Source organism: Poecilia mexicana, unplaced genomic scaffold (genome assembly GCF_051168715.1).
Source record: "Poecilia mexicana isolate PSO_F unplaced genomic scaffold, ASM5116871v1 scaffold_5, whole genome shotgun sequence".
NCBI classification, from domain to species: domain Eukaryota; kingdom Metazoa; phylum Chordata; class Actinopteri; order Cyprinodontiformes; family Poeciliidae; genus Poecilia; species Poecilia mexicana.
Window position 1 is genome coordinate 3,052,172 of NW_028263374.1, and position 21,567 is coordinate 3,073,738.

General features: G+C 40.4%; 1 protein-coding gene across 4 annotated transcripts; it reads right to left on the bottom strand.

The window, feature by feature from the left end:
* Positions 1-424: 424 nt before the first annotated feature.
* On the bottom strand, positions 425-20,719 carry lamb3 (laminin subunit beta 3). 4 transcript variants are annotated; one of them, XM_088005343.1, is made up of 23 exons: positions 20,044-20,719; positions 19,912-19,961; positions 18,190-18,338; positions 14,773-14,887; positions 14,570-14,643; positions 14,264-14,452; positions 13,445-13,508; positions 13,162-13,352; positions 11,752-11,872; positions 10,579-10,767; positions 10,312-10,467; positions 9,574-9,767; positions 8,215-8,311; positions 7,737-8,112; positions 6,438-6,598; positions 6,102-6,313; positions 5,621-5,827; positions 5,361-5,505; positions 5,064-5,271; positions 4,446-4,587; positions 4,174-4,350; positions 1,222-1,381; positions 425-869 (listed from the first exon to the last, which is right to left on the bottom strand). In XM_088005343.1, the coding sequence occupies exons 2-23, from the start codon at positions 19,934-19,936 to the stop codon at positions 730-732; spliced, it is 3,492 nt and encodes a 1,163-aa protein (XP_087861469.1). In that variant the 5' UTR covers positions 19,937-19,961; positions 20,044-20,719; the 3' UTR covers positions 425-729. The 4 variants fall into 4 exon arrangements, with proteins under 4 accessions (XP_087861469.1, XP_087861468.1, XP_087861467.1 ...); XM_088005342.1 differs by having other exon boundaries at positions 18,190-18,341; XM_088005341.1 differs by having other exon boundaries at positions 19,912-20,719.
* Positions 20,720-21,567: the final 848 nt, after the last annotated feature.

Consider the following 21,567-nt stretch of genomic DNA (forward strand, 5'->3'; position numbering starts at 1 on the left):
TCAGTGTTTTTGCTAGTTTTTATTTAGAAATTGTGTAGTTTTAGTTTATTTTTTATTAGTTTTAGTAGAACAGTTTTTCATACTTTGGCTAATTTTTAGGCTCAGAATTCAAAAAGGTCAAAGTATTAGAAAAGATTATGTATGCATCAATTGAAAATGCCATTTTCAAAACAAATGACTGAAAGGCTAAAAAATAGATTCATAAACAAAACTAAAGATATATCTATACTTTCAGTATGTTTCAGTTTTATAAACTCACAATGTTATAGTTACAGTTTTCCCCCTTAATTGCCGTTTTTATTTATTTCAGTTAATGAAAATGTTTTCTCAATTTTAGTTTTTATTTTGTTAGTTTTAACTTTAATAACTTTTGAATAATTAAGAAACAAACAAGGAAATTAAACTCTAAACAACTCCCACACACTTAACAGTAAACAAGAATTTATTTTAAAAGTGCACAAACAGCAGATGCAAAGAAAAAATAAAAAAATAAATATTGTACAGTATCAGTGACCCTTTTGTTCCTTTTTGAAAAGTAGAACAGTTGTACCACATGCTAACAGTGGACGAGAGTGTAGAGTGAAACAGATTATTATATCTCTGAATAAAAATTATTTTGTTGAAAAAGTGCTATGCAAAGAGTGCAAATATTAAAAAAATATGTTAGGTTAGGATTTTAATGATGACTGAGCAACAAGGGGAGCAACAGTGCCCCACTGCATATGAGATTTAGGCCGAACAGGAACGGAGTTCTTCCGCTCTTTTTCGGATCACTTGCAAGATGTCCTTCAGCTTGGTGTCAAGTCCTTCAAGCTTGGCAGACTTCTGGATGATCTCGTCCTGCAGTCCTCTCAGGGAGTCTGCTTTTCCTGGAGAGAAGATGAGAAAACTGGTGTCCATCATCAGAAAACACAGAGAAAACCAGCATCCATCAGGAAACACTCCAAATGTCTCAGAAGCCATCTTACATCCAGCTCCCCCCTGAAAGTGACTAACTAACATACTGTCTGTCATTAAGTAATTTAATTTTCTATTTCCTATTTATGACATTATGCTGTCATAAATAGCACAGGGGAAAAAAAAAGCAAAAACATTTGGACCGTCAATCTGCATCTAAAAACAAGCATGCGACTAACAACCAAAAGCATTCAATGAAAAAAAAGGTCAAAGGTTTGTCATGATACAAGACAATATATCGATAAAGTAGCATTCCTGCATTACCTTCGAGAGCATCTGTCATATTGAGTGCGGTGTTGGTCAGAGTTTTAGCTTTGTCCTTCAGCTTCTCCACTCTCTCTGCCAGAGGCGTCGTCTCTCCAGGAGCTACAGGGCCCGCCTGGTCTTTAAGACGATCAAGCTGCTCCTCCAAAGTCTTTAGAATCTGAAAATACACACACAGCCGTCAGCGTGAGCATATGCACATACATACATACGCAGAACATTTAGCTTTGTTTAGCCTCGTGTTAGCAGGTCTAACAGAACATTATGCTGCTGAGATTCAAACGCCTTGAACACACTTGATTTTCTCTTGATTTGCAGCTCTATATTATTATACACTGCTCAAAAAAATAAAGGGAACACTCAAATAACACATCCTAGATCTGAATTAATGAAATATTCTCATTGAATACTTTGTTCTGTACAAAGTTGAATGTGCTGACAACAAAATCACACAAAAATCATCAATGGAAATCAAATTTATTAACCAATGGAGGCCTGGATTTGGAGCCACACACAAAATTAAAGTGAAATGTTCCCTTTATTTTTTTGAGCAGTATATATTGACAGCATCAGAATCTAGACTTAATATGTCTAATGTTTACTTGGCCTATGTTTTGTCTCTCGGACCACACTTACACTCCCAGTTATGTTTCTGTGGCAAAACGTTGCATGCAATAAAAAATAGCTAGAATTATATTGGTGTACTTTATAGTAGGAATTTTACATTAGCTTGTGTAACACTAATCTTTATGGATTTCATGCCACTGTTCTGTCTTGTCAGCTGCCAGCTGGTGATTATTTTCAGCTACTGAAAAAGTGCCTGATTCTGTTAACGGTTTCTTCCTGTTAAATGGGGGTCTTTTCTTTCCACTGTTGCCACCTGCTTGCTCAGGAGGAAAAAGAAAATAGCTAGCTGTTGTTTCTTTGATAACTTTTTACCAATTAGCATTAGATTAGCAATTGACTTTGCTTTTTCTGTAATGTAATTAGGACAGAGTATACACTCTCTTGGGGAGGAAATCTACTTTTTAAAGGAGTAGTATGGACAGAATGACGAGGAGGAAGTAACCTTAACAATGTAAGAAACAAGGCATCCTGCAGGGGGCAGTGTTTTCCCCATAGAGTCCTAATGCCAGATGCAAAAGAACTCTGATAATGTCATTTTATTTCAAGGTTTAGAAACCTGTTTGTGGATGGTTCACTTTTTTTATTCTCTTTATGAGGTGAGAGAAATGCAGCAGAGCTAAGGAAACAAGGAGGACTAGAACAGTCACACTAGAACAGACACACTAGAACAGACACACTAGAACAGACACACTAGAACAGACACACTAGAACAGTCACACTAAAACAGACACACTAGAACAGTCACACTAGAACAGACACACTAGAACAGACACACTAGAACAGACACACTAGAACAGACACACTAGAACAGTCACACTAGAACAGTCACACTAGAACAGTCACACTAAAACAGACACACTAAAACAGACACACTAGAACAGTCACACTAGAACAGTCACACTAGAACAGTCACACTAGAACAGACACACTAGAACAGTCACACTAGAACAGACACACTAGAACAGACACACTAGAACAGACACACTAGAACAGTCACACTAGAACAGTCACACTAGAACAGTCACACTAGAACAGACACACTAGAACAGACACACTAGAACAGTCACACTAGAACAGACACACTAGAACAGACACACTAGAACAGTCACACTAGAACAGACACACTAGAACAGACACACTAGAACAGTCACACTAGAACAGACACACTAGAACAGACACACTAGAACAGACACACTAGAACAGACACACTAGAACAGACACACTAGAACAGTCACACTAGAACAGTCACACTAGAACAGTCACACTAGAACAGACACACTAGAACAGACACACTAGAACAGTCACACTAGAACAGACACACTAGAACAGTCACACTAGAACAGACACACTAGAACAGACACACTAGAACAGTCACACTAGAACAGACACACTAGAACAGTCACACTAGAACAGACACACTAGAACAGTCACACTAGAACAGTCACACTAGAACAGTCACACTAGAACAGACACACTAGAACAGTCACACTAGAACAGTCACACTAGAACAGACACACTAGAACAGTCACACTAGAACAGTCACACTAGAACAGACACACTAGAACAGTCACACTAGAACAGACACACTAGAACAGACACACTAGAACAGTCACACTAGAACAGACACACTAGAACAGACACACTAGAACAGTCACACTAGAACAGACACACTAGAACAGTCACACTAGAACAGACACACTAGAACAGTCACACTAGAACAGACACACTAGAACAGTCACACTAGAACAGACACACTAGAACAGTCACACTAGAACAGTCACACTAGAACAGTCACACTAGAACAGACACACTAGAACAGTCACACTAGAACAGTCACACTAGAACAGACACACTAGAACAGTCACACTAGAACAGACACACTAGAACAGTCACACTAGAACAGTCACACTAGAACAGTCACACTAGAACAGACACACTAGAACAGTCACACTAGAACAGTCACACTAGAACAGACACACTAGAACAGACACACTAGAACAGTCACACTAGAACAGTCACACTAGAACAGACACACTAGAACAGTCACACTAGAACAGACACACTAGAACAGTCACACTAGAACAGTCACACTAGAACAGTCACACTAGAACAGTCACACTAGAACAGACACACTAGAACAGTCACACTAGAACAGTCACACTAGAACAGACACACTAGAACAGTCACACTAGAACAGACACACTAGAACAGTCACACTAGAACAGTCACACTAGAACAGACACACTAGAACAGTCACACTCTAATAACCGGCTTTGGTCAACAAACGCCGATTCTCAGTTTAAAGTTGTGTTATCCAGATCTCACCGGTTGAGCTGCAGTTGCCTCGCCCTCAGCCTCCCCTGCGGTCTTCAGAGCTTCAGGAGCTTTTTGCTTTGCATCCTCCAGCAGCTTCTTCAGCTCCTCCAGCTGGTCTTTCATCGGTGTCATCAGTGCTTCTGTGTCGGTCAGCGCCTTCTCTGCTGGCTTCAGCCTGTCTTCGGCCTTCGTCCACAACAGAGGGGTTAACAAATCTCAGCGAGTTCCATTGACTTTATTGAGATAACAGGATTACCGAGAAACGCTAGAGCACTTCCTACCTGTGTCAGGTTGTCATTGACGCTCTTGATGAGGTCTAAGCTGCCCTGCAGTTTTTTTTCCAAGTCAGAGAGAGAGTCGTTCCCTGCGCCTAAGCCTTCCAGGAGTTTGTCCAACTTGTCCTTGGGTTCCAGCGCCTTGTCCCTGTTAATGTGTCAAAAACAGATTTTCTCTCATTCACACATTGATGACATGTTGATTTGGATAGAGTTACAATGTCCTCTTCTGTCTGTGCAATTTGGTTAGATCCAACCAGTTTCTGGATTCAGATGTAAGGATTTATTAATGTGCATTTTTAATTTTTTTTTTTACTCTGCATTTGTCAACAATCTGACCAACGACTGATCTTGATACATTGAACTGTAGTTATGCTATTGGTAAGCCTGTCACAATAAAAAAATAAAGAAATGAATCGCATTGTAAATGAAAACAAGCACAATAATTTAGATGATTGTTTTTGTCTCTTTCTACCAAAGACTGGATGAGCTAGCCTCTTTTTAAAAAGAACAGTTTTGTTTCTGGAGACATTAGGATCAATTTTATTTGTTGTTTTGGTCTTTTTTTTTTTCCCCGGATATTTAAAATGTCTCCCGCTCCCAGTGTTAAATGTTCATCCTGACCTGGCCTCCTCCGCCTCCTGCAGCAGCTTCCTGGCTGTGTCCAGCTGGGGCTTGGCCTCCTTCAGAACTTTCTCGGTGCTCGGCAGATTTGCAGCCAGATTTTTCAGCTCCTCCAGTTTTTTCTCCAAGTCAGGCAGACTGACCGGCAGGCTGGCGTTCAGAATCCACTCGCTTATCTTCTGAACCTCGGTCAGGTTGGAAGATGGATCTAGAAGCACAGAAAGTTGAAACGTTTGAGTGAATTTCTACCTTACGACGCTAATCACAGCAGTCACTGCGACCTGGAATGATTTGTACCCGTCAGAAAGTCCTTGAGGTCTTGAACTACGTCTTGCGTCTGCTTCAGGTCGTCCTCCAGCTGGTCTCTTTTTGTCTTAGTTTTGTCTGACAGGTCTTTCCCTACTTGCCTCACCTCGTCTGTTTTTTCCTGTGCGTTCTGAAGCTGCAGAGAAAAGAACAATAAAATAAATTGAAGAGAAAATCTAAAAAAAAAACAAAAACAAATCTGTAAATCAATGAACAATGAAAATCTGCAGTGATGAGGACAGAGTGCGTACCATCTCTGCAGCTTCGGTGATCTTCAGACTGAGGTTGGCCAGACGGTCCTTCACATCCGTAACGTCGGCGTCAGCCCTTTTGCTTAAAGGCAGCGCGCCAACGCACTGCGTCCCGCTCTGGCAGAGCGGGCTGCCCTCTGGGGGACACAGAGCGTCCCCCTCACACAGCAGAGGGGTGCAGGGTTCGGACCGAGCACTGCCACACACCTGGAGAGAGGAAGTCACAAATCTGGTATGATGCACATCAGATTGAAGGTAGGGCTGCAGCCAACGGTTATTTTACTAACCGTTGGCAATTTTTCAATGTGCCAATGAAAAATTGGCATATTTTCCAGATTTTTCATTTTTTTAATACAATATTAAAGTATATTAAAAACAATAATTTATTCCTTTGTGAAACAAGATTTTTTTTCTTTGTTTCCTAAAATGCAATAAGAGAGGAATGAAAACAGTCTCTCATTCGATCGGCCACGACGGTTACCTGCTTAGCAACAGGAGTGAGGTCTGGCTGGGAGGCCATTTTGTCTTTCAGCTGGCTCAGGACTTTGGTGTTGTTTGGCTGCACTTGATTCCGGATGTCCTCTGCCTCCTCTCGGATGTCTCTTGCCTCCTTTACTGTGTTCTCAGTCGAATTCACTTTCTTAGCCGCTTCTGTCGACTCTTTATGCGCATTCTTGACAACATTTAAAGCTTCTGTGTACAAAGGTTGGAAAACAGGTTCAGAATTTGTCCCAACATCGGCAAAGTGAATTTTTTTTTAGAAGATATCTTCTTCCGGTTGCTTTTATTAAAACTAAAACACCAAGGCTGAGCCGACCTGCATCATCGGGGTCGGTGACGGTCCCCGTGGAATCTTTCTTGGCATTGTACATTGAAGAGATGCTGTCCAGCAGATCCCGCAGTTTAATCAGCTCCGCTTCCAAACCAGGATCTCTGACTGGAGGAGGCAGAGCGTCATCGACCTTCTCCAAGTCGTCCCTGAAACAAAACAGAAAAGGATCCATTAGTGGAAGGGAAAGATTTTGAACCGAAACAGGCACTGGACCTCAATGCCAGTCTTCGAAACTCATATACAGAGATGTGAGAGATTATTTGTCCTCTTAAAGATCTCTTCTACTTTTCCTTTTTTGTCACACAGATTTAAGATTGCTGAACAAAATGTTAATATCAGACCTGACTAAATGGATAAGAGCAGTTTTCTAACATTTATTCATTTATTAAGACCTAAAGTTATCTAAACCAACTAGTTCAGTCAGTTTAGTGCCGCTCATATCTCTGAAGGACTGTGTTAGGCCAAAGAATATGGAAATGTGTTTCTATTATCAAACTATTAATGTTGGCTTTAGAAAGCTGTTTTGCCCCGTCTGATTCTTATTGTTGGACTAATAAATGTTGATGAAGGCAAGTGAGGCCTGCTACTGTTTGCTTTGACATCTCTTAGCGTACTTCCTGTTGTAAAATGTTTCATACAACTAGATTTTTTTTAGTTTTCCAAGTCTGGTAGTAACCCGCCTGCCACGTTTTTTCACTTCTCATACTGATACAGTATAAAGTATTTGCTGGGTATCGATCCGATACAGAGAAAAAAAGTGCTGAATTGACTGAAAAGGTTTCTTTAAAAAATAAAAAAAAACCCACAGACATAATTTTTTGATGACTCTCCACCAGTAAATAAGACTTAAACACAGCAACAGCTTCACAAGTTTGATCAAACATTCAAAAACAGATTTAAATTGTTCAGTCAGTGCAGTTAGGAGAAGAACAGCCAATGAAAAATAAACAACAGAGAAACTGAAACCGACTGAAACAACAGGTTGACTATCTTGGTCAAAGGTGACAAAATAAACTGCAGCAATCCGTCTTTTAAATGGTTCAGAAAGTAAAATTAGGATTTCTAAATATAATGAGCATGATGTCACTCAGACCCCAAACTTAGAATTAGACTAATCAGCCTTTATGGAACGGGTACATCGTCACCGATACCAAATCTAGAATTAATTTTCAGTATCGGGACGATACAGATATTAATATCAGATTGGTACATCTCTAAGCTCCTCCCCTCACTGTACATAATTGGAACATATAGTCAACACACACTATCTCAGCCGCTCCTCACCTCAGTTTGTTGAGCAGGAACAGAGCGTCTTCCAGCTGTGTGACAGTCTTGGGCGGTCGGGATATGGACTCCCTGATCCGGCTGAGGCCGGCCTCAAGCTCCAGAAAGCGTGGCCTGAAGCTCCCGAGATCCCCACCGCCGCCGGAAAGAGACGGCAGTCTGAGGGAAAGCTTGTCCAGAACGAGGCTGACGTTCCTTCGCTGGGAGTCCAGAGTGAAGAAGCAGTCTGGACAAAGTTCACAGGCAGGGAACGAGTCACAGTACCCGCGACTGCAGGAGTCGCAGCGGGGCCCCGTGACACCTGGTCGGCACAAACACGCTCCCGTTTTCCTGTTGCACACTTCTGGAAGGGTTCCCGCTGTGTCACACTGACAAGCTGTAGACAGAAACACACACACACACACACACACACACACAAGGTTTTGATTAAAGAAGCAAAAATAGGATGAAATATCAGAAAATAAATCTGGTGACTCACGTCGGCAGCCAGACAGAGGGGTTCCATATGAGCCGTCTGCGCACTGACTGCACGTCCTTCCTCCAAAGTCTCGTCTGCACTGACACTGACCAGTCCGCTGCAACCAAACACACTCACAGTGTGAAAACTTCTGGCTCAGAACATGTTCAGAGAACCGCTGAACGTCTGATACTGACTGGACATTTTCTTTGATTCGTTAAAGCAATTTGTAAACGACACATTTCCTCAAATTTAGATATTTCTTCCTTTAACAGCAAAGACTTTTCCAGCACTTTTCACATTCTGTGCGCTCATTTGGGGGGCGCAAGCTACCCACTTGGATGTTAGCATTGTATTTCCCATTTCGTGTGGATGTTGATCAGCGTCTTTGTTTTGCAGCTTTTAACATTTATAGTGTTCCCTGACATAAGTTTGAAAGAAAATTGTGGACGGAGCTAAAGGTCAGGGTGGTGGTGAGGAGGCCTACCAATCTCAAAGACTTTGAGTTCGTCACCAGAGATAAGTCGTCAAAAAATACCAGAGGAATTGATTCCTGTAATCGACTCATCATCGAGTAAGGAATAAAATATATCTTGTATCTTAGAAAGAAATTTGACAAGTTCTTAAAAACATCCTTAGAACAATATCAACAATGTCATTGCATATACTTTTGGTATTAGTCAAAAAATCTTCAACTTGATATTTAAAAGAAATATTCCATTAAAGAGTCCTAACTAAATGATATAATGCCACCAGTCAATCAGTCCAGATTTTTTAAAAAGTTGCATTTGCAGGGGAAAAAAAAAAGTTTTTTTTGTGCTGAATTATTGTGCTTCATTGCCCGGGTCAAAGACATACGGTTGTACCGCTGTGCGTCAGCTTGCAGCCATTTTCAAGTGTGTGAGGTCCTGCTGTAAACACTGAGTTAGGACGGTGAATTCCTCTATGAGCTCAAAACAGGAAAAACTGATCGAGTGAAATCTGAGAATAATTTTGTGTATTAAATGTAACGGAGATGTTTTGATTCGCCTACAGACCCATCCTAGCTTGTTCGTGGAACCATAAGAGTGGACCTTTGAACGTTGTCAGTGAGGAACAAGCACTGAAGCATTTAGAGGGCAGAGAAGAGTTTATTTCACTTCAAAAACTCAAACCGAGTCTGGAAAAAAGTGAAAGATGGATAAATGCCTCTGTTTGAATATTGCAGTCTAGAACCAACATTTGTCTTTAAATAGTAATTTTGTGGACTAAACTCTTGTGTGGATATTGTTGCCTCGGGGAAAAAGAAATGCATGTTTCCAAAAGCATTTTGACGCAGGTCAGATGGAGTTTACATCCCAGGGCCGTGTTGAAGTGACAGACCTGCACGGGTCTTCTTACCTGGTCACAGGTGTCACTGGTCGACCAGGTCGGGTCACAGCCACACGGTTCGCAGACCTCTGACTGGGGCGGCTTCCAGTAGCCTTTCGAACACAAGTCGCAGGTCAGGCCATGGAAGTGGGGGCGACAGGGACACTGTCCGGTCACAGGGTCACACAGCACCGACAGGGAGCCGACAGGAGAACAGGAGCATTCTGCAGAGCGGGATAAACCAGCGTTAGGCAGAGAGCGGGCTGACCGCCAACAGGTCACCACCGGACAAGACCGCTCTACAAAGAAACAAGAGCTGACAGGAGCTCCGTAGAGCATGTCAAAGCCATTATCAGGGCCTTCCAAGCCTTTTTGGGGCCCTAAGCAGCTTTTTTTTTTTTTTTTTTTTTTTTTTTGGACAATGTCAACACCAGATGATTTATCACTTCTAAGCTACTCTATGTGTGTAACAGACCTACTATAATTTCTAATTAGCATAAATTATACTTTTTCTATTATGACTCCTGAGTTTAGTATTGGAGGAATAAAAACAAAAACAAAAAATCATTTGGATTCTGAAATGCAGATGAATGGCTGAGTTTTTGTTCAGGTGTGATTTAATTTCTTTATGAGTGGCTTTATTTCTTCTAAAGCTTCAAATTTTCACCAAATGGAAAGATAAAACTATGAGATTATAGTTTTTCTCAACAGGAATAAAAAGCACGACATGCAGCTGCCTTCCTTTGTTCTGCATGTTGGAGGACTCACTTTTGCAGCCCATGGGGTCGGACGAGCTCAGGCTGTGGAAACCTTTTCTGCAGCGGTCGCAGTAAGGGCCCTCCACGTTAGCCTTGCACTGACAGGAGCCGGTCCTGTCTTCACACTGGCCCCCGTTCACCGTCCCATCCGCACTGCAGGCGCACCCTGGACCCAACAGAACCCGGATTGTCTCAAACACGGCTTTGTCTTTTAACATGCTGCGCTGGGAAAAACGTTTTATTTTTATTTTTTTCAAAAATCGGCGTCTTCACTTACGTATGCATGCATCGGGACGATCCATCCGGCTCCGGGGGTTTGGCTGGTAGCCCGGGGCACACCGGTCACACTTTGGCCCTGTGGTGTGGTGCATGCAGCCCTCACACACTCCGCCACTCCTCCGCCCACTGGCCTCATACACTGCTGGGTCGAAGTGACAGCGCTGGGCGTGGTTGTTGCACTCACAGCCTGAGGACAGGACAAAGATGGACAGAACTATGGTCACACTAATTTATTAGATTAGTAAGGGTGTGACACTTATTTCTTTGAAATAGTAACCCTGTTAGGAAAACTTTTATTAAGGTTTGTTAACGTCTTTTACTAAAGGCGTCTCTTTGGCGTAGAAAAGGTCATGAGGTCAAGTGAAGCTGGTCTAGTCTGATCTATTGTATGTCAGGGGTTCTCTAACTAACAGCATTAGCTTCTGCTGTGGACCCCCTTTATAAACAAACAAGATATGCAAAAAAAACCCCACAATTTTTTCACTATTATTCACACTTCCATATTTATTATATGCATTTAGCATAAGTATTGCTTCATAACCTTCTGATTTTAAGGCATCCAGCAGCAGTGTCCACCACAGCTGGACAGCTCCCACTGCCTTTTTCTTGACAGAAACTTCTCCATTTGCTGCAAACTCACTTTGGAAATTTAACTGGCAGCCAATCAGAGATGAGCACAGCAAATAACATTTCACATTATTTGTAACGTTACTCAGTTTATATAATAATAATAGTAATAAAAATAGCTAATTAAATTTGATGCTAACAAACTATGATTTAAAATTTGTGATTTAATAACTTTTTTCTTTTTGCATCATTTTTTTTCCCTCATTCTCACTCCAGTTTTCTAAACCCTCTTTGGCGCCCTCTGGCGGCCACCACTTTAATAAACACTTTTCTAGACGGTAACTAGAACCACAACAGTGGTGACATTTCAGCTGTCGTTAAAGTGACTCTTCAAAGAGGTCAGTACTGTTGGCTAACAGGGTTCCACAGTGTTACTTGACAGCTGAATACGAGGGAGTCTAATGTAAAGAAAATGGAGGTTCTCACTATATATTTAAGTTTTCCTCTAGGACTGAAGTTTAATTGTCACAACTTTGACTGATGTGGGCAGAAACTCCTCGAAATAATTTTCAGACGGTGTGTAAAGATACGGGAGCAGCTTTACGTTGGCAGCTGTGTGTGTTCCCTTCCACTGCGGGTCTCCAGGGCAGATCGTTGTAGAAGTCGGCGCAGCGCTCGCAGTTCTCACCGGCCGTGTTGTGTCTGCAGTCACACACATGATTCACCTGCCGAGATAACACAGATAAACCCATGGAGTCAACAGTTCATTCTTCTAACAAGAACAAAACGTACATGTTCTTCTCTGCGATAAGCTGTTGTGTACAAAGCCTAGCACTGCACTCTAAAAGGCAAGATCTGTAAAGTAGAATATAGTTTATTGATCCACAAGCAGAAATTGCTTACTGGTTGACAAGCTACTCCATCCAAGGTGTTAATTCTTAATAATATAAATGTAACCATATATGATAATTTATAAAACAAATATATATGGATGACTAAGTGTGATGTAAAGAAAGATTTAACATTTAAGTTACTCAGAGTTGGGCATTGTAAAGGCTGATGGCTACAGGCAGAAATGATTTTCTGTGGCACTCAGGACCATCAAGCTGAGAATCAGAAAGACATGTAAAACATCTGAAGATGGTTTAATTGACAATGAAATGAAAATCCACCTGCTGCCTTAAAATGCGATTTAAGTCAACAAAAAAATTATTTTGGTTTTAACTCAGAAATTAAAGTTCATTAAGTTGACTTAACAACAAGAGACAAGTTGTCTAAACATTGTTTTTTAAGTTCATCAAACTTGAATTGTGAGTTTTAACTTAATGCTGCAATTTAAACCAAATGATTATTTCACAATATTTAAGAAAAAAAACTGCCCTCACTTTATTAAAGAGCCTCATTTCTCTGTTATTTTCACTCACACTATCAAGTTAAAAATAAATACTTATTTTACGTTAGAATATTTACATTTTCAAATTGCAAGAACAAAATTTCTGACCTGATAATGAATTTGACCAAACATCACAATGGATTTTGCTCTAGAACATTTAGTGTGAACAGGACATTGTCCTCAAGCTTTGCAAACCAAGAGTTACACTGAAATAAACATTTGACTTAGTAACACACACGAGTCGGATCGATGTAACACACTTCCACCTCTGTTACACAGGATACGAAAACATGCCGCTAAGCATTCTGGGAAATAGTTCCCACTCCTTTCTTTTTATTTTTTTTCAGTTTTTTTAAGTGCTAACCTAAAATCTTATTTATTTAACTCTTGGAGGTTTGACAAAATTAATAAAAAAGTTAATACAACTTACAATTGTAAGTTTATTTTTCACAAACTCACACATTTAGTTTAAAACTCACTAAATTTGTTTGACTTAAAGAGTAGAAGATAGTAGACAACTAAATGTGGCTCAAATGTTTTACAGTATGACGATAAATTCATATTACAATATGAAACACACATGACGCTGAAGCAGAGTAATACCTTTCTTTCTGCTCCTACCTGTATGGTGTCGGTACCAGGAGACTTGTATTCCTGCGCCTGGCAGCGGTCGGCGTGTCCGTGGCACATGCAGGTTCCCATCACTCTCATCTCCTTCAGGGCAAAAAACTTGCTGAAGGATCTGCCCGGGAAGCTGGGCACGTCGCCCAGCTCGGTCAGCATCACCCGCAGGCCGGTCAGACCTGCCTTATCTGGGGGCGGGAGAGTCAGTCAGCAGGCCGCACACACATCAGCCCGGGGGGTTTAACAGCAGCACGACTCAAACACACATACACACACACACCTTCAATCTTCTGGCTGTCGGAAACTGGAGCGAAAAGGTACTGACGCAACGGGCTGAACTCGATCTGGGGATGACAAGGCGGATTAGTTTGATGTTCTTAAGGAGACCTTGTACACAGAGACGTTCTGTGTTGTTAAGAGGTGGACGTCATTCTGCTGAAAAATGGCAGCATTCTTAGCCTGAAATAAATATATAAATAAATTCTAGCACTGTGCCAATCACTCCATGCTGGAGTAACTCCATTACGCTGGTTCTGAAGTTTTGCAGACTTCACATTTTTTTTGTTTTTGGTTGAAACGTTGCATGTTTGGACAATTTTACCCTCTGGTTCTGGATGCTGTGCAGCTGGAAGGATTTTTGCTCTTGTTATTTTGTTAGTTTTTTCTTACTTTCAGACAGTTATGATGCATATCCTCGGTGTTTTTGGGAGCAGCTGATCAGTTTCTCAAGAGCTAAGGGTAATTCCTGAACTATGAGCCCAAATATTCATGATGCAGAACAGGACCAAAAAGAAGGCAAGAGGGCAAGAATCACATCCTGGACTCCACGGTTCCAGAATAGCAAGTTACTGTGGAATATCGTCTCTGCTACCCAAAATTTGAGCCATTAGCATGTCAGGGCGGTCATGAGGCTGACTGACAGCAACAGTCTTCAGTCAGAGGTCTCTTGATTCTTTTCAAGACTGACCTCTACTGGAAATCGTTCTTGCCCACAGCATCACCATCCACAACAACTCTTCAAAGATACTCGGATGATCTGAGTTATGACAACCCTTTGAGAGTAGATTATGTAAGACGGCATGAGACATCTTGTCCTTACCCTTTCCTCCTGGTATGGGTCGGCATGGGGTTGCAGTGTGTGGCAGTATGTCTGCTCCAGACTGATGGGGCTGTTGGTTTGGATCCCAGGGAAAGCTTCCTTGCAGTTTTTGGCCAAGTAGAGCGCAGGCTGCCATGTCCGTCCGTTGTCCAGAGTTCTCTCTATGAGCAGGGCGTTGGGACGAGGACCCTGCAGGAAAACACATCAAAGGTTCCTCTGTCCAGTGTCCGCATATTAAAACAACACAAATAAAAAAAACACAGCTTGTGTCTTTTGTTTGGGAAACTTCTGGGTGGATCTTCTTACCTTGAAGCTGAGCATCAGGTTGTCGAGCTGGAAGAGATTGTTGAGGTCAAACTGAAGAACGACTGGATCTACGCCTATGGGAAGAAGACAAGGCCTTCATGTTCTTCATGAAAAATGGTTTTATGAACGGGAGCACTTAGTATTTCCACAACTCCAGTGATCAGTAGGGAGTACGATGTCAGGCTGTTTCTCTTATTTTTTACCTTTACTGGACTGCCACCACCGGTTTGGCCCAGAAGTCGTGAGGATGTCTTTCACTGTGTGGGCCAGCTGACCGTTTGGGTTCCTGGAGTCACAAGGGCAGCATTTCATTTTCCACTGTGAGAAAAGAAAACCAAATAAATACTTCTGCTGGGTCCACTGACTGACACGGTGGGGCCACTGGTTTCTCACACTCACAGTGCAGAGAGATGTCATCAATCAAGAGCAAAACAAACAGATCACCTCTGAGCCATCTTGGCAATATCACCAAGATATCTTGGCAATATCTTTGTGATATTGCCAAGATATCACCAAGATTATACTCAGAGGGACACACTGCAGATGATGTTTCAAGTTTCAAGTTTTAGTTAAATTGCAGTTAAAGGCTTTTAGGTTCATGATGTTCATGATCAATGACACTTTGTTCAATGGAGGACATCTAGAAGAACGGCTGAGAGTGCTGCCGCCAGGGTCAGAGAGGCTAATCTGGAAAACTTCAAGAGTTTCCTGTGGACCAGCTGGGTTTACACACACAGACTGACGTAAATTCAAGCCATTTACCGGGTTCAAACACACGAGGCAACCACACTTGCTCTAGCAACTTATATAGACAATGATCACTGCACACCACAGTTTCATGAGTGCAGTAGCATTTAGCTATGCTATGCCTCCCTCAGTTAGCACCTATATGTCACAGAGCCATATCATCTAGACCTGGTTTGTTGTCGTTTTATTCATTAATCTTTGAGCAAGATGTTTTTTTTTTGTTTGGGTTCCTTACAATCCAACCTTGATGTCAGGTCACACAAATGCTGCGTAGAGATGTTGGAATATTTCTTCACATTATTATCCTAGTTAGATTTGAACTGAAGCGAATGCAGGAGAGACCAGACCTTTCAGAATTAGAGCTTCGTGTTTAAAATATAATGCAGAAGAAATAAGAACTGATTGAACAGGGACCAGGTTTGTCACGCTCATCACCCTTCTTAACACAAGGATGCACTGTTTGTCCAGCAGGTGGCAGTGTATGCACTGGAGTCCAATAAAGTGGCTCTGAATAACTGCCTGTCATACTGACACATGCATACAAAGGTTAGATGTGTGTCTTTAAATGCTATATTTTAGATTTATTGCCACTTTGCAGCAGGTTTAAAATAAAACCAAAAACAATTTTGATTTTAATTCTTGTGGATTTACATAACATCTACATAATAAAAGAGTCAATGAAGGTTTTTCTTTTTCATTATTATCACAGACACGTTATCATGCTCAGTCTCACGTACGGTGTTCCTTTTTAAAGATAATAAAAACCAGACCATTATCTTTTTCCAGGTGATAAAGGCAATCTATTTCAAACGCTCAGAGTTGTACAGATGTCACTTTCACCAGCTCGGTTGCCTCCAAAGCAGGACTGGGACTTTAGACTTGACTTTGAACTGCATGCAGGTGAGAAGTGATTCAACGTGGAACCTTTTCTGCTGAGATTTGTGTAAACACATAGTGTTTACAGTGACTTTGTGCCAGCTGTCTGCGCAGAATAAATGTGCCTTTTGGTCTACATTTAGGGTGCAAAGTCCACAGTGGACTGTGAGGTAATTTTAGTTCAGAATATAAATAAAAAAAGGGGAGGGGACATTCTGACTGATTTTAACTGAAGGGGATCAAACAAATTTAACAAGTAAAGATGCTAAATATAAACTATTCAACCAAAATGTTGGATCTATTGTGCATGTTTGGTTGCTACAGTCTTACACTCTGATGCTGTTATCAAAACTTACTTTAAAAGACTTGACAAATCTCTATTTTACTTTATATGATCATAAATACATTACAGCAATAACATTGGTCCACAATAATTATAAATATATGTTACAAAAGTTGGTGTGGATCCTACAAAATACAACAGATTCAGCCCTTTTATTACATAATGCTCTGACACTTTTGTAAAAAAATTATTGTCATGATTGTGTTGACAAACTGTACTCATTATTTCTTAAGCTACATCTGGAAAAAAAATACTTAATGATATAAGATTAGCAAACGTATGCCAGTAAAATGCAAGATTGTTTCTATGGTCTGAAAAAAACCAAACAAAACAATAAATCATACACCTCTGCACGCACAGGTGAGCATGTGTCAGTTATTTATAGGTAACTGTTTAGTTACATTGTTACACAAAACCCAAGTGTGAATTATTCTGTTATCACCCATAAAAACATGAAGTCTATTTGTACACATTTCAATTTAGCCTACATACTTACTTTAGCAAATGACAACTGCACTGCATTTCATTGAAATTAAAGTTACTGCAACTTCAAGTTCCTTATATTGTAAGTTTACCCCTGATTTTATTTCATTTGATTTTGTTTTCTCATTATAATTTGATGTTTTCTTTGATGTACGTTTCTTTTGTGTTCTGTGAAGCACTTTGTGATTTTTATCTGTGAAAAATTCTGACAACACAATGCAAACATAACACCTGGCACAGCAGGTGTTATGTTGAACTACACAACGCCACACTGCAGAAACACAAAATCTTACCAAGTATTTTTTGTCTAGTTTCTAGTGCAAATATCTTAATACACTTGAAATAAGACAAAACTAACTTACAAGTAAATTTTCAGCAATATATAGAAGCTTGTTTTAAGTCAATAATTCCTTAATATTAATGGAAAAAGTTCTAGTTCCACTGGCAGATTATTTCACTTAAAACATGGGGAAATATCTTGTTATCAGTAAATTTATCTGCCAACTAGAACTTTTTCATCAATATTAAGTAATTATTGACTCAAAACAAACTTGTATATCTTGCTGAAAAGTTACTTTTAAGTTACTTTAGTCTTATTTAAAGTGTAACAAGACATTTGCACTAGAAACTTGATTTATACTTGGTAATACTTGGTATTTTTGCAGTGTAATAAAAAGCTAGAAAGCGAAAGACTTTATTCCGTCTATTTTGAGGAGAAATCGCAGTTGCAAAACCATTAGCTGGAGTCTTGCACACTGCATGCCCTCTGCTCTCGACACTAACCCTCATTTCAAAACCATCAGTCCTTGCAGCTATGGATTGATTCTGCTGAGCCAGCAGACAGCCCAGTGTGTGACTATACAGTTTCATCACGATTCTCTGGCACAAAAATCAGACAGCTTCACAAACCGTGGTCAGGTAATGTGGCTAAAATCACGTCCTCTCTGTCCACCATGACTTCTGCCTGAAATGAACCCTGAGCACTGTCAGCTACTTAAACAGCATTTTCATCACAAAGAACTGTGCAGATTTTTTTGTCTTTTTTCTGCTTCCTACTCTTTACTATAAACTCCAGATGTTTGTACCACAATTTCTGTGCTAAGAAGTTGCGTCAGAGAAAGACTGGGGGAAAAGGAACGTTAAGGACGACGGCTCTGGAGCGCCTGGTTACCTGGTATGGGGTGCAGTAGATCTCTGAGCCAGTGAGGCCGCAGGTGGAGGAGGCCCTGAGCTGGTGAGACCGGCCCAGCAGCAGGTCTGTGCTCGGCGGGTAACATGCTCCCAGAGAGCAGTCGTTCTGGGCTGCAGCCAGTGCCGCTGCTGCTGTCAAGGAACAGGCAGAACAATTAGGAATTCCTTAGAACATTAACTAGGACGTCCATGGGTTCACTTCTTTTAAATTTACTGAGTTTTTTCACATATGAAACACTGAACACTGCCCCCAGCCCCTGTCCACAAGCAACACTCATAAATAAAACAAATCAAGATTCAGCTAGGAAAGGAAAATGACAAAATAACAGCATTGATAATAATAATAATAATAATAATAATAATAATAATAATAATAATAATAATAAAAAAGACACATTAAAATAAAGGAATAAAAAGTACCCATACAAGTAAAAACATGTTTAAGAATACATGTAAATAAAATAGAGTTTTAATAATCCAGCTCTATAGAGCCTAGATAAAGTAGCACTCTCTTGTTTATAAATATTAGCTATATGAATTAATATTAATATTATTAGCTGCTGTTCTTTTACTTTGACCCACACTAATCATTTGTGTCGCCATGGTTACTTTCCAAAACTTGCATGAAGGTCTCCCATATATATATATATATATATATATATATATATATTTTTTTTTTTTCTGGTCTTTCCTCAAACCCTGCACGTTCATTTCTCCAAACCAAAGCAGGAAGTCACCTCATGTATCCACTCTGCAGCTGTACGACTGCTATGGGTTCACGTTACTGTCCCCTCACACCTACTGTATGCATAACTGTCTCAGGGGAAAAATGTCTTATTATAAGAGAAACAATTTGTCAATAGGAACTAATACTCTTTAAAAAAATATCAATAAGGAATTATTGAATGAAAACAAGCTTTTATATCTCGCTAAAAAATTACTCATAAGTTAATTTTTGTCTTAGTTCAAGTGTACTGAGATATTTGGACGAGAAGCCAGATCAAAACGACTAAGAAAGATTTTGACAAAATCATTTTGTATTTTTGCGGCGGCACATGCCAGGAGCAGACAGCTACTGACTGACGGCATCTGAGAGTGAACCCCCCCAAAGCTCACGTATGACACCATAAAACCATCAGCAGTCACATCATTACCACCACCTCAGTACACATCCACAGACAGAGACAGCAGGATGAGCCCCAGGGGTCAACCACACCCCCACCCCTCCATTCAGGGTGGATAGGAGGCGTTTACCGACTATGAATCTCCCCAGGAGCCCACAGGTCTATGCCTGTCCCACCGTGCCAAACAGATGAGCCAATCTGCAGCAGTAACTTGTGTTTATGTACAAACAACAATGTACATTCTTCAATTATTCAAAATAAATTTATTTTATTCAATTAGAGCATCATAAACTGCTGGTATTAACTTTTATGCTACCTGAGCAGCAGACACAAATGATCTTAGGAAGCTAAAATTGTTCAATAATGATTAATCAGGACAATTCCTAACTCCAACAAAGTTACAACATAACCACTTCCAACTCGTCTCTAAGTTGAGCTTTATATGGCGTCAGCTCAGATTCGTTAAACTTGATGCTTTGTTTAAACTTGGTTGAAGAAGCTAAAGTATTGAGGAACATCAAGGGTAAATAAAAAACCCCAAAAAACCAAAAAGAAAGCAGCAACCGAAGAGCTCTCACCAGCTAGAAGCAAAAGGATCCTCATTCTGGATTCCTGTGGCAGAGGAAGTCTGGAACAGATGAGAAAGTCGAGCATCAGCAAACGTCAAAGGCTCAGTAAACTCTGGCTGTTGGGGATCAAGTGAAACGGACCTGGAAACCGGATCCGTTAAAGGTCAGATTCTGTCCGTATTAAAGAACGAGCTGCTGTCCTACTGCTGCTTTATACACAGGCTCACCTGGACGGGGTGATACAGTGTGTGTCAGAGTCCCAACCTTCACGACCACTCCCTTCATCGTGAATCAACACACCTGCACACGCACACACACACACCCCTACATGGGTACATACAGACACAGGAAGCAAAAAAAAAAAAAAGAAACCCACTTAGAAGAACCAAAACATGTCTGAACTGGGCTTCACACATCACTGTTAGTAACTGTGAGCAATAAGAACCTCGCCCAACATACCTGCGGAAAGAACAAACACTAAACATTCCCTTCGATGTATTTGTCGATTAGCTTCAAATGAGACTTTTTTTTTTTTTTTGCTCAAAAAATCCAAACACTTGTAAAGATTCTTTTAGATAAGGTTCTACTGACTTATTTTCAAATGCAAACAAGCGTCTACCCAGACAGCTGTGACGTAATCAACAGTCAGTAATAGCTGTACTGAACTTAAAGTGAATGAAATCTGCTTGATGTGAATGAACAAAATCTGCAACATATTTTGGAGATTATAGCTCCAAAAAATGTTGCTGAGAGCAGATAGGCTGATATAGATGTTGGTTTTAGATCAATCTGATCCATCCATTTACACCTAATACTTCATATTATCAGAATTTAGCAGAGAAGGTAGAGAAAGAATGTCTGGGATGCTCAGTTGAAAAATAAAAATTCCTTTCGCGGCCAGCATGCCTGAACAACATCCAGTGATCACAACCAGATTGTGTCAGAATATCGATCTGGAATGTTTTTAGTTGCTTTGATAAATTTGACATATATATATATATATATATATATATATATATATATATATATATATATATATATATATATATATATATATATATATATATTTTTTTTTTTTTTTTTTTTTAAATAACAGTATTACAAAACAAATGCTGCAATTGTACTGTGACACTTCGTCACAGTACAAAATGTGACAAAACACTGTTTAGTCCGATTAATTCTGTCATGATAGTGAAAACGAAGCACCGTTCCACAGACATGTTAGTGATGCTGCAGGCGATGTTTCCTGATCTAGTCGGGCTGTCAGGTTGTGTGTTAACGCTGATGATCGTCACCTGGGGAAAGAAAAACGTAGCTCCAGGGCTGGAGTAACACACACGGCTTTTCTACCCTCTGCAGACACACTGACTAAGGCAAAGTACAGGGTGTGACGTCTGACTCAACACAGACACACACACACACACCACACACACACACACACACACACCACACACACACCACACACACACCACACACACACCACACACACACACACACACACACACACACACACACACACACACACACCCCCACACGCACACACACACACACACACACACAGTGTGTTTTTCTAACTTCATAAGGATTTTACATTGACTTCCATTCATTGTTTATTTATTTCTATAGCCTAACCATTAGCAGTACATGCCTTACTAATCCCAATTT